The 14,369-nt window shown below is 49.2% G+C and overlaps 1 protein-coding gene across 7 annotated transcripts in view; it reads right to left on the bottom strand.

Annotated features, from left to right (window-relative positions):
* etv7 (ETS variant transcription factor 7) overlaps window positions 1–14,369 on the bottom strand; it is a 91,837-nt gene that overhangs the window by 76,643 nt on the left and 825 nt on the right. For 5 of the 7 annotated variants that reach the window (XM_052484260.1, XM_052484265.1, XM_052484263.1 and 2 more), the window contains exons 2-4: window positions 13,156–13,306; window positions 5,489–5,653; window positions 768–1,007 (exon numbers count right to left, since the gene is read on the bottom strand). In XM_052484260.1, the coding sequence (XP_052340220.1) occupies window positions 768–1,007; window positions 5,489–5,653; window positions 13,156–13,306 (556 nt within the window). The remainder of the gene's footprint in view (window positions 1–767; window positions 1,008–5,488; window positions 5,654–13,155; window positions 13,307–14,369) is intronic. The other 2 variants (XM_052484261.1, XM_052484266.1) reach the window with 2 other exon arrangements.

Raw genomic sequence — 14,369 nt, 5'->3', positions numbered from 1 at the left:
AGGGTTACCTAGCGGTCTACGTACCCACTACACCAGGGTTACCTAGCGGTGTACGTACCCACTACACCAGGGTTACCTAGCGGTCTACGTACCCACTACACCAGGGTTACCTAGCGGTGTACGTACCCACTACACCAGGGTTACCTAGCGGTCTACGTACCCACTACACCAGGGTTACCTAGCGGTCTACGTACCCACTACACCAGGGTTACCTAGCGGTGTACGTACCCACTACACCAGGGTTACCTAGTGGTCTACGTACCCACTACACCAGGGTTACCTAGCGGTGTACGTACCCACTACACCAGGGTTACCTAGTGGTCTACGTACGTGGTCTACGTCAGGTCTGGGTGGGGGTCAGGTCTGGGGGGTCAGGTCTGGGGGGTCTACTACATCTGGTGGGGTCAGGTCTGGGGGGTCAGGTCTGGGGGGTCAGGTCTGGGGGGGGTCAGGTCTGGGGGTCAGGTCTGGGGGTCTACTACATCTGGTGGGGTCAGGTCTGGGGGGGTCAGGTCTGGGGGGTCAGGTCTGGGGGGTCAGGTCTGGGGGTCAGGTCTGGGGGGTCTACTACATCTGGTGGGGTCAGGTCTGGTGGGGTCAGGTCTGGGGGGTCTACTACATCTGGTGGGGTCAGTTCTGGGGGGATCAGGTCTGGGGGGGGGGTCTACTAACAGTAGTTATAGTCATAACGCTTCGTTTTAAGGGATACAGTCATCTTCTACCTGAAAAGCAGATGTGGGGATTAGAACAGAACCTCATACACTCACGTGTTGATCCATTGGCTCCTAGCGGTTGGGGACCCTGGCTTCCATTGGTTTGGGGTGGCTGGGTGTATTTAGTAGAGGGGAGTTTGGTGAGACTGAGAGGGGGCTTGGTGAGGGTCAGGATGGGTGGAGTTGTGTGGCCTGTGGAGACCTCCCTTCTCTGCTGCTTTACACACTGTAGGAGCTCGTACAGTACATCACCTGGAAACACAGAGAGAGAGAGGAGCTCGTACAGTACATCACCTGGAAACACAGAGAGAGGAGCTCATACAGTACATCACCTAGAAACAGAGAGAGGAGCCTGTAGAGTACATCACCTAGAAACAGAGAGAGGAGCTCATACAGTACATCACCTAGAAACAGAGAGAGGAGCCTGTAGAGTACATCACCTAGAAACAGAGAGAGGAGCCTGTAGAGTACATCACCTAGAAACAGAGAGAGAGAGAGGAGCTCATACAGTAAATCACCTAGAAACAGAGAGGAGCTCATACAGTACATCACCTGGGAACAGAGAGAGGAGCCTGTAGAGTACATCACCTAGAAACAGAGAGGAGCTCATACAGTACATCACCTGGGAACAGAGAGAGGAGCCTGTAGAGTACATCACCTAGAAACAGATAGAGAGAGGAACTCATACAGTACATCACCTGGAAACAGAGAGAGAGAGAGAGGAGCTCATACAGTACATCACCTAGAAACAGAGAGAGAGAGGAGCTCATACAGTACATCACCTGGAAACAGAGAGAGAGAGGAGCCTGTAGAGTACATCACCTGGAAACAGAGAGAGGAGCTCATACAGTACATCATCTATAAACAGAGAGAGAGGAGCCTGTACAGTACATCACCTGGAAACAGAGAGAGAGAGGAGCTCATACAGTACATCATCTATAAACAGAGAGAGAGGAGCCTGTACAGTGCATCACCTAGAAACAGAGAGAGGAGCTCATACAGTACATCACCTAGAAACAGAGAGAGGAGCCTGTAGAGTACATCACCTAGAAACAGAGAGAGGAGCCTGTACAGTACATCACCTAGAAACAGAGAGAGAGGAGCTCATACAGTACATCACCTAGAAACAGAGAGAGGAGCCTGTAGAGTACATCACCTGGAAACAGAGAGAGGAGCCTGTAGAGTACATCACCTGGAAACAGAGAGAGGAGCCTGTAGAGTACATCACCTAGAAACAGAGAGAGAGGAGCTCATACAGTACATCACCTAGAAACAGAGAGAGGAGCTCATACAGTACATCACCTGGAAACAGAGAGAGGAGCCTGTACAGTACATCACCTAGAAACAGAGAGAGGAGCCTGTAGAGTACATCACCTAGAATCAGAGAGAGGAGCCTGTAGAGTACATCACCTAGAAACAGAGAGAGAGGAGCTCATACAGTACATCACCTAGAAACAGAGAGAGGAGCCTGTAGAGTACATCACCTAGAAACAGAGAGAGGAGCCTGTAGAGTACATCACCTAGAAACAGAGAGAGGAGCCTGTAGAGTACATCACCTAGAAACAGAGAGAGAGGAGCTCATACAGTACATCACCTAGAAACAGAGAGAGGAGCCTGTAGAGTACATCACCTAGAAACAGAGAGAGGCGCCTGTAGAGTACATCACCTAGAAAAAGAGAGAGAGGAGCCTGTAGAGTACATCACCTAGAAACAGAGAGAGGAGCCTGTAGAGTACATCACCTAGAAACAGAGAGAGGAGCCTGTAGAGTACATCACCTGGAAACAGAGAGAGGAGCCTGTAGAGTACATCACCTAGAAACAGAGAGAGGAGCCTGTAGAGTACATCACCTGGAAACAGAGAGAGAGAGGAGCTCATACAGTACATCACCTAGAAACAGAGAGAGGAGCTCATACAGTACATCACCTGGAAACAGAGAGAGGAGCCTGTACAGTACATCACCTAGAAACAGAGAGAGGAGCCTGTAGAGTACATCACCTAGAAACAGAGAGAGAGGAGCCTGTAGAGTAAATCACCTAGAAACAGAGAGAGAGGAGCCTGTAGAGTACATCACCTGGAAACAGAGAGAAGAGCCTGTAGAGTACATCACCTGGAAACAGAGAGAAGAGCCTGTAGAGTACATCACCTGGAAACAGAGAGAGGAGCCTGTAGAGTAAATCACCTAGAAACAGAGAGAGAGGAGCTCATACAGTACATCGCCTAGAAACAGAGAGAGGAGCCTGTAGAGTACATCACCTGGAAACAGAGAGAGGAGCCTGTAGAGTACATCACCTGGAAACAGAGAGAGGAGCCTGTAGAGTACATCACCTGGAAACAGAGAGAGGAGCCTGTAGAGTACATCACCTAGAAACAGAGAGAGAGGAGCTCATACAGTACATCACCTAGAAACAGAGAGAGGAGCCTGTAGAGTACATCACCTAGAAACAGAGAGAGGAGCCTGTAGAGTACATCACCTAGAAACAGAGAGAGGAGCCTGTAGAGTACATCACCTAGAAACAGAGAGAGAGGAGCTCATACAGTACATCACCTAGAAACAGAGAGAGGAGCCTGTAGAGTACATCACCTAGAAACAGAGAGAGGCGCCTGTAGAGTACATCACCTAGAAACAGAGAGAGGAGCCTGTAGAGTACATCACCTAGAAACAGAGAGAGGAGCCTGTAGAGTACATCACCTAGAAACAGAGAGAGAGGAGCCTGTAGAGTACATCACCTAGAAACAGAGAGAGGAGCCTGTAGAGTACATCACCTAGAAACAGAGAGAGGAGCCTGTAGAGTACATCACCTGGAAACAGAGAGAGGAGCCTGTAGAGTACATCACCTGGAAACAGAGAGAGGAGCCTGTAGAGTACATCACCTGGAAACAGAGAGAGGAGCCTGTAGAGTACATCACCTAGAAACAGAGAGAGAGGAGCCTGTAGAGTACATCACCTAGAAACAGAGAGAGAGAGGAGCTCGTACAACACATCACCTAGAAACAGAGAGGAGCCTGTAGAGTACATCACCTGGAAACAGAGAGAGAGAGGAGCTCGTACAATACATCACCTAGAAACAGAGAGAGGAGCCTGTAGAGTACATCACCTAGAAACAGAGAGAGAGAGGAGCTCGTACAATACATCACCTAGAAACAGAGAGAGGAGCCTGTAGAGTACATCACCTAGAAACAGAGAGAGGAGCCTGTAGAGTACATCACCTAGAAACAGAGAGAGGAGCCTGTAGAGTACATCACCTAGAAACAGAGAGAGGAGCCTGTAGAGTACATCACCTGGAAACAGAGAGAGGAGCCTGTAGAGTACATCACCTAGAAACAGAGAGAGGAGCCTGTAGAGTACATCACCTAGAAACAGAGAGAGAGGAGCCTGTAGAGTACATCACCTAGAAACAGAGAGAGGAGCCTGTAGAGTACATCACCTAGAAACAGAGAGAGGAGCCTGTAGAGTACATCACCTGGAAACAGAGAGAGGAGCCTGTAGAGTACATCACCTAGAAACAGAGAGAGGAGCCTGTAGAGTACATCACCTAGAAACAGAGAGAGGAGCCTGTAGAGTACATCACCTAGAAACAGAGAGAGAGGAGCCTGTAGAGTACATCACCTAGAAACAGAGAGAGGAGCCTGTAGAGTACATCACCTAGAAACAGAGAGAGGAGCCTGTAGAGTACATCACCTAGAAACAGAGAGGAGCCTGTAGAGTACATCACCTAGAAACAGAGAGAGGAGCCTGTAGAGTACATCACCTGGAAACAGAGAGAGGAGCCTGTAGAGTACATCACCTGGAAACAGAGAGAGAGAGGAGCTCGTACAATACATCACCTAGAAACAGAGAGGAGCCTGTAGAGTACATCACCTAGAAACAGAGAGAGGAGCCTGTAGAGTGCATCACCTAGAAACAGAGAGAGAGGAGCCTGTAGAGTACATCACCTAGAAACAGAGAGAGGAGCCTGTAGAGTACATCACCTAGAAACAGAGAGAGGAGCCTGTACAGTACATCACCTAGAAACAGAGAGAGGAGCCTGTAGAGTACATCACCTGGAAACAGAGAGAGGAGCCTGTAGAGTACATCACCTAGAAACAGAGAGAGGAGCCTGTAGAGTACATCACCTGGAAACAGAGAGAGGAGCCTGTAGAGTACATCACCTAGAAACAGAGAGAGGAGCCTGTAGAGTACATCACCTAGAAACAGAGAGAGGAGCCTGTAGAGTACATCACCTAGAAACAGAGAGAGAGGAGCCTGTAGAGTACATCACCTAGAAACAGAGAGAGGAGCCTGTAGAGTACATCACCTAGAAACAGAGAGAGGAGCCTGTAGAGTACATCACCTGGAAACAGAGAGAGGAGCCTGTAGAGTACATCACCTGGAAACAGAGAGAGGAGCCTGTAGAGTACATCACCTGGAAACAGAGAGAGGAGCCTGTAGAGTACATCACCTGGAAACAGAGAGAGGAGCCTGTAGAGTACATCACCTGGAAACAGAGAGAGGAGCCTGTAGAGTACATCACCTAGAAACAGAGAGAGAGGAGCCTGTAGAGTACATCACCTAGAAACAGAGAGAGAGGAGCCTGTAGAGTACATCACCTAGAAACAGAGAGAGAGGAGCCTGTAGAGTACATCACCTAGAAACAAAGAGAGGAGCCTGTAGAGTGCATCACCTAGAAACAGAGAGAGGAGCCTGTAGAGTACATCACCTGGAAACAGAGAGAGAGAGGAGCTCGTACAATACATCACCTAGAAACAGAGAGAGGTGCCCCCCCCAGTGGCGTACCTGAGTCAGGACAGCGGCGTCTGAAGTCTTCCTTGGTGAGGAGGCAGAGGGCTCTGCCGTTCATCTCAAACCGTCCTCTCTCAGTTCTGAGGAGAGAATATTCCCTCTGAGCCCAGTGCAGCCAGTGGACCACGTCCTCCTTGTCCCATAGAGATGGGTTTATACCTAAACACACACACACACCTTAGACGGGTTTATACCTAAACACACATCCTGGTTGGTCCCTGGATGAGAGACCAGATGTTGCTGGAAGTGATGTTGGAAGGCCAGTAGGAGGCACTCTTTCCTCTGGTCTAAAACAAATATCCCAATGCCCCAGGGCAGTGATTGGGGACATTGCCCGGTGTAGGGTGTCATCTTCGGATGGGACGTTAAACGGTAGTCCTGGCTCTCTGAGGTCATTAAAGATCCCATGGTACTTATCGTAAGAGTAGGGATGTTAACCCCGGTGTCCTGACTCTCTGAGGTCATTAAAGATCCCATGGCCCTCTTCGTAAGAGTAGGGGTGTTAACCCCGGTGTCCTGGCTAAATTCCCAATCTGGCCCTGATACCAACACGGTCACCTAATCATCCCCAGCTACCAATTGTCTCATTCATCCCCCTTCTCTCCCCTGTAACTATTCACCAGGTCATTGCTGTAAATGAGAACGTGTTCTCAGTCAATTTACCTGGTAAACAATACCCACAGACACACAAACTTACCAGGGGTGGCAGGTAGGTTAGGGTGTTGGACCAGTAACTGAAAGATTGCTGGATTCAAATCCCGAGCTCACAAAGTAAAAATCTGTCGTTCTGCCCCTGAACCAGGCAGTAATAACCCACTGTTCCCCTGAACCAGGCAGTAATAACCCACTGTTCCCCTGAACAAGGCAGTAATAACCCACTGTTCCCCTGAACAAGGCAGTTAACCCACTGTTCCCCTGAACAAGGCAGTAATAACCTACTGTTCCCCTGAACCAGGCAGTAATAACCCACTGTTCCCCTGAACCAGGCAGTAATAACCCACTGTTCCCCTGAACCAGGCAGTAATAACCCACTGTTCCCCTGAACCAGGCAGTAATAACCCACTGTTCCCCTGAACAAGGCAGTAATAACCCATTGTTCCCCTAAACAAGGCAGTTAACCCACTGTTACCCTGAACCAGGCAGTAATAACCCACTGTTACCCTGAACCAGGCAGTAATAACCCACTGTTCCCCTGAACCAGGCAGTTAACCCACTGTTCCCCTGAACAAGGCAGTAATAACCCACTGTTCCCCTGAACAAGGCAGTAATAACCCACTGTTCCCCTGAACAAGGCAGTTAACCCACCGTTCCCCTGAACCAGGCAGTAATAACCCACTGTTCCCCTGAACAAGGCAGTTAACCCACTGTTCCCCTGTACGAGGCAGTTAACCCACTGTTCCCCTGAACAAGGCAGTTATAACCCACTGTTCCCCTGAACAAGGCAGTTAACCCACTGTTCCCATGAACAAGGCAGTTATAACCCACTGTTCCCCTGAACAAGGCAGTAATAACCCACTATTCCCCTGAACAAGGCAGTAATAACCCACTGTTCCCGTGAACAAGGCAGTAATAACCCACTGTTCCCCTGAACAAGGCAGTAATAACCCACTGTTCCCCTGAACCAGGCAGTAATAACCCACTGTTCCCCTGAACCAGGCAGTAATAACCCACTGTTCCCCTGAACAAGGCAGTAATAACCCACTGTTCCCCTGAACAAGGCAGTAATAACCCACTGTTCCCCTGAACAAGGCAGTTAACCCACTGTTCCCCTGAACCAGGCAGTAATAACCCACTGTTCCCCTGAACAAGGCAGTAATAACCCACTGTTCCCCTGAACAAGGCAGTTAACCCACTGTTCCCCTGAACAAGGCAGTAATAACCCACTGTTCCCCTGAACCAGGCAGTAATAACCCACTGTTCCCCTGAACAAGGCAGTAATAACCCACTGTTCCCCTGAACAAGGCAGTTTAACCCACTGTTCCTCTGAACAAGGCAGTTAACCCACTGTTCCCCTGAACAAGGCAGTTAACCCACTGTTCCCCTGAACAAGGCAGTAATAACCCACTGTTCCCCTGAACAAGGCAGTTTAACCCACTGTTCCCCTGAACAAGGCAGTTAACCCACTGTTCCCCTGAACAAGGCAGTTAACCCACTGTTCCCCTGAACAAGGCAGTTAACCCACTGTTCCCATGAACAAGGCAGTTAACCCACTGTTCCCCTGAACAAGGCAGTTAACCCACTGTTCCCCTGAACAAGGCAGTTAACCCACTGTTCCCCTGAACAAGGCAGTTAACCCACTGTTCCCCTGAACCAGGCAGTTAACCCACTATTCCCCTGAACCAGGCAGTTAACCCACTGTTCCCCTGAACCAGGCAGTTAACCCACTGTTCCCCTGAACAAGGCAGTAATAACCCACTGTTCCCCTGAACAAAGCAGTAATAACCCACTGTTCCCCTGAACAAAGCAGTAATAACCCACTGTTCCCCTGAACAAGGCAGTAATAACCCACTGTTCCCCTGAACAAGGCAGTTATAACCCACTGTTCCCCTGAACCAGGCAGTTATAACCCACTGTTCCCCTGAACCAGGCAGTAATAACCCACTGTTCCCCTGAAACAGGCAGTAATAACCCACTGTTCCCATGAACAAGGCAGTAATAACCCACTGTTCCCCTGAACCAGGCAGTTAACCCACTGTTCCCCTGAACTAGGCAGTTAACCCACTGTTCCCCTGAACAAGGCAGTTAACCCACTGTTCCCCTGAACCAGGCAGTAATAATCCACTGTTCCCCTGAACAAGGCAGTAATAACCCACTGTTCCCCTGAACCAGGCAGTTAACCCACTGTTCCCCTGAACAAGGCAGTTAACCCACTGTTCCCCTGAACAAGGCAGTTAACCCACTGTTCCCCTGAACAAGGCAGTTAACCCACTGTTCCCCTGAACCAGGCAGTTAACCCACTGTTCCCCTGAACAAGGCAGTAATAACCCACTGTTCCTCTGAACACGGCAGTTAACCCACTGTTCCCCTGAACAAGACAGTAATAACCCACTGTTCCCCTGAACCAGGCAGTAGTAACCCACTGTTCCCCTGAACAAGGCAGTAGTAACCCACTGGTCCCCTGAACAAGGCAGTAATAACCCACTGCTCCCCTGAACCAGGCAGTAATAACCCACTGTTCCCCTGAACCGGGAAGTAGTAACCCACTGTTCCCCTGAACAAGGCAGTAATAACCCACTGTTCCCCTGAACCAGGCAGTTAACCCACTGTTCCCCTGAACAAGGCAGTTAACCCACTGTTCCCCTGAACAAGGCAGTAATAACCCACTGTTCCCTGAACAAGGCAGTTAACCCCCTGAACCAGGCAGTTAACCCACTGTTCCCCTGAACAAGGCAGTAATAACCCACTGTTCCCCTGAACCAGGCAGTAATAACCCACTGTTCCGCTGAGCAAGGCAGTAATAACCCACTGTTCCCCTGAACCAGGCAGTAATAACCCACTGTTCCCCTGAAACAGGCAGTAATAACCCACTGTTCCCCTGAACAAGGCAGTTAACCCACTGTTCCCCTGAACCAGGCAGTAATAACCCACTGTTCCCCTGAACCAGGCAGTAATAACCCACTGTTCCCCTGAACCAGGCAGTAATAACCCACTGTTGCCCTGAACAAGGCACTAATAACCCATTGTTCCCCTAAACAAGGCAGTTAACCCACTGTTACCCTGAACCAGGCAGTAATAACCCACTGTTACCCTGAACCAGGCAGTAATAACCCACTGTTCCCCTGAACCAGGCAGTTAACCCACTGTTCCCCTGAACAAGGCAGTAATAACCCACTGTTCACCTTAACAAGGCAGTAATAACCCACTGTTCCCCTGAACAAGGCAGTTAACCCACCGTTCCCCTGAACCAGGCAGTAAAAACCCACTGTTCCCCTGAACAAGGCAGTTAACCCACTGTTCCCCTGTACGGGGCAGTTAACCCACTGTTCCCCTGAACAAGGCAGTTATAACCCACTGTTCCCCTGAACAAGGCAGTTAACCCACTGTTCCCATGAACAAGGCAGTTATAACCCACTGTTCCCCTGAACAAGGCAGTAATAACCCACTATTCCCCTGAACAAGGCAGTAATAACCCACTGTTACCCTGAGCAAGGCAGTTAATCCACTGTTCCCCTGAACAAGGCAGTAATAACCCACTGTTCCCCTGAACAAGGCAGTAATAACCCACTGTTCCCCTGAACAAGGCAGTAATAACCCATTGTTCCCCTAAACAAGACAGTAATAACCCACTGTTCCCCTGAACCAGGCAGTAGTAACCCACTGTTCCCCTGAACAAGGCAGTAGTAACCCACTGTTCCCCTGAACAAGGCAGTAATAACCCACTGTTCCCCTGAACCAGGCAGTAATAACCCACTGTTCCCCTGAACAAGGCAGTTAACCCACTGTTCCCCTAAACAAGGCAGTTAACCCACTGTTCCCCTGAACCAGGCAGTAATAACCCACTGTTCCCCTGAACCAGGCAGTTATAACCCACTGTTCCCCTGAACAAGGCAGTTAACCCACTGTTCCCCTGAACAAGGCAGTAATAACCCACTGTTCCCCTGAACCAGGCAGTAATAACCCACTGTTCCCCTGAACAAGGCAGTTAACCCACTGTTCCCCTGAACCAGGCAGTAATAACCCACTGTTCCCCTGAACCAGGCAGTAATAACCCACTGTTCCCCTGAACCAGGCAGTAATAACCCACTGTTCCCCTGAACAAGGCAGTAATAACCCACTGTTCCCCTGAACCAGGCAGTAATAACCCACTGTTCCCCTGAACCAGGCAGTAATAACCCACTGTTCCCCTGAACAAGGCAGTAATAACCCACTGTTCCCCTGAACAAGGCAGTAATAACCCACTGTTCCCCTGAACAAGGCAGTTAACCCACTGTTCCCCTGAACCAGGCAGTAATAACCCACTGTTCCCCTGAACCAGGCAGTAATAACCCACTGTTCCCCTGAACCAGGCAGTTATAACCCACTGTTCCCCTGAACAAGGCAGTTAACCCACTGTTACTCTGAACCAGGCAGTAATAACCCACTGTTACCCTGAAACAGGCAGTAATAACCCACTGTTCCCCTGAACAAGGCAGTAATAACCCACTGTTGCCCTGAACCAGGCAGTTAACCCACTGTTCTCCTGAACTAGGCAGTTAACCCACTGTTCCCCTGAACAAGGCAGTTAACCCACTGTTCCCCTGAACCAGGCAGTAATAATCCACTGTTCCCCTGAACAAGGCAGTAATAACCCACTGTTCCCCTGAACCAGGCAGTTAACCCACTGTTCCCCTGAACAAGGCAGTTAACCCACTGTTCCCCTGAACAAGGCAGTTAACCCACTGTTCCCCTGAACAAGGCAGTTAACCCACTGTTCCCCTGAACCAGGCAGTTAACCCACTGTTCCCCTGAACAAGGCAGTAATAACCCACTGTTCCCCTGAACAAGGCAGTTAACCCACTGTTCCCCTGAACCAGGCAGTAATAACCCACTGTTCCCCTGAACCAGGCAGTAGTAACCCACTGTTCCCCTGAACAAGGCAGTAGTAACCCACTGTTCCCCTGAACAAGGCAGTAATAACCCACTGCTCCCCTGAACCAGGCAGTAATAACCCACTGTTCCCCTGAACAAGACAGTTAACCCACTGTTCCCCTGAACAAGGCAGTTAACCCACTGTTCCCCTGAACAAGGCAGTAATAACCCACTGTTCCCCTGAACAAGGCAGTTAACCCACCGTTACCCTGAACCAGGCAGTTAACCCACTGTTCCCCTGAACAAGGCAGTAATAACCCACTGTTCCCCTGAACCAGGCAGTAATAACCCACTGTTCCGCTGAGCAAGGCAGTAATAACCCACTGTTCCCCTGAACCAGGCAGTAATAACCCACTGTTCCCCTGAAACAGGCAGTAATAACCCACTGTTCCCCTGAACAAGGCAGTTAACCCACTGTTCCCCTGAACCAGGCAGTAATAACCCACTGTTCCCCTGAACCAGGCAGTAATAACCCACTGTTCCCCTGAACCAGGCAGTAATAACCCACTGTTCCCCTGAACCAGGCAGTAATAACCCACTGTTCCCCTGAACAAGGCAGTAATAACCCATTGTTCCCCTAAACAAGGCAGTTAACCCACTGTTACCCTGAACCAGGCAGTAATAACCCACTGTTCCCCTGAACCAGGCAGTTAACCCACTGTTCCCCTGAACAAGGCAGTAATAACCCACTGTTCCCCTGAACAAGGCAGTAATAACCCACTGTTCCCCTGAACAAGGCAGTTAACCCACCGTTCCCCTGAACAAGGCAGTTAACCCACTGTTCCCCTGAACAAGGCAGTTATAACCCACTGTTCCCCTGAACAAGGCAGTTAACCCACTGTTCCCCTGAACAAGGCAGTTAACCCACTGTTCCCCTGAACCAGGCAGTTATAACCCACTGTTCCCCTGAACAAGGCAGTAATAACCCACTGTTCCCCTGAACAAGGCAGTAATAACCCACTGTTCCCCTGAGCAAGGCAGTTAATCCACTGTTCCCCTGAACAAGGCAGTAATAACCCACTGTTCACCTGAACAAGGCAGTAATAACCCACTGTTCCCCTGAACAAGGCAGTAATAACCCACTGTTCCCCTGAACAAGGCAGTTAACCCACTGTTCCCCTGAACAAGGCAGTTAACCCACTGTTCCCCTGAACAAGGCAGTAATAACCCACTGTTCCCCTGAACAAGGCAGTAATAACCCACTGTTCCCCTGAACCAGGCAGTTAACCCACTGTTCCCCGGTAGGCCGTAATTGTAAAAATTAATTTGTTTTTAACTGATTTGCCTAGTTAAATAAAGGTAATATAAAATAGGCTCCTTATCCCACAGAGATGGGTTTATACCCCCACACATCCAGTGGGGCAAAAAAGTATTTAGTCAGCCACCAATTGTGCAAGTTCTTCCGCTTAAAAAGATGAGAGAGGCCTGTAATTTTCATCATAGGTACATTTCACCTATGACAGACAAAATGAGAAAAGAAAATCCAGAAAATCACATTGTAGGATTTTTAATGAATTTATTTGCAAATTATGGTGGAAAATAAGTATTTGGTCACCTACAAACAAGCAAGATTTCTGGCTCTCACAGACCTGTAACTTCTTTTTTAAGAGGCTCCTCTGTCCTCCACTCGTTACCTGTATTAATGGCACCTGTTTGAACTTGTTATCAGTATAAAAGACACCTGTCCACAACCTCAAACAGTCACACTCCAAACTCCACTATGGCCAAGACCATAGAGCTGTCAAAGGACACCAGAAACAAAATGGTAGACCTGCACCAGGTTGGGAAGACTGAATCTGCAATAGGTAAGAAGCTTGGTTTGAAGAAATCAACTGTGGGAGCAATTATTAGGAAATGGAAGACATACAAGACCACTGATAATCTCACTCGATCTGGGGCTCCACGCAAGATCTCACCCCGTGGGGTCAAAATGATCACAAGAACGGTGAGCAAAAATCCCATACATACATACATACATACATACATACATACATACATACATACATACATACATACATACACACACACATACACACATACACGGAGCTGTTAGCCAACAAGTGTGTGTGTATATTTGTGTGTGTTTGACTCACGTAGTCTTCCTGGTAGCTGCCACAGGTCGTCCTGTGAAGGGGGGATGACTGGAGGGAGGAGGGTAGAGCAGGGAGGAAGGAGCGATGAAGGGAACAGCACTCCTCTGCCAGGGGCTAGGGGAGTGAGAACATGACTGGTTTCTCCATGGTCCTGCCACACACACCACACACACACACACACACACACACACACAGACACACACCACACACACACAGACACACACACACACACACCACACACACACACACACACACACACACACACACACACACACACACACAGACACACAGACACACAGACACACACACACACACACACACACACACACACACACACACACACACACACACACACACACACACACACACACAGACACACACACACACAGACACACACACACACAAACAGACACACACAGACACACACACACACACAGACACACACACACACACACACACACACACACACACACACACAGACACACACACACACAGACACAGACACACGCAGACACAGACACACACACACACACACACACAAACACACACACAGACACACACAGACACACACACACACACACACACACACAGACACACACACACGCAGACACACACACACACACACACACACACACACACACACACACAGACACAGACACAGACACAGACACAGACACAGACACAGACACAGACACAGACACGCACACGCAGACACAGACACAGACACAGACACACACACACAGACACACACACACACAGACACACACACACACAGACACACACACACACACACACAGACACAGACACACACACACAGACACAGACACACACACACACACACACACACACACACACACACACACACACACACACACACACACACACACACAGACAGACACACACACACACACACACACACACACAGACACACACACACACACACACAGACACACACACACAGAGACACACACACACACACACACACACACACACACACACACACACACACACACACACACACACACACACACACACAGACACACACACAGACACACACACACACACACACACACAGACACACACACACAGAGACACACACACACACACACACACACACACCTTTTTATATTATAATTTGAAGTTCTATTTTTTCAAATACAACACAGTCAAGCCCACAACTAATCTGTCTCCTTTATCAGTGAATTTATTTTTAT

Source organism: Oncorhynchus keta, chromosome 28 (genome assembly GCF_023373465.1).
Source record: "Oncorhynchus keta strain PuntledgeMale-10-30-2019 chromosome 28, Oket_V2, whole genome shotgun sequence".
Classification (NCBI taxonomy): domain Eukaryota; kingdom Metazoa; phylum Chordata; class Actinopteri; order Salmoniformes; family Salmonidae; genus Oncorhynchus; species Oncorhynchus keta.
The sequence above is the reverse complement of the archived record's forward strand: the minus strand, read 5'-3'. Positions and strand labels throughout refer to the sequence as shown.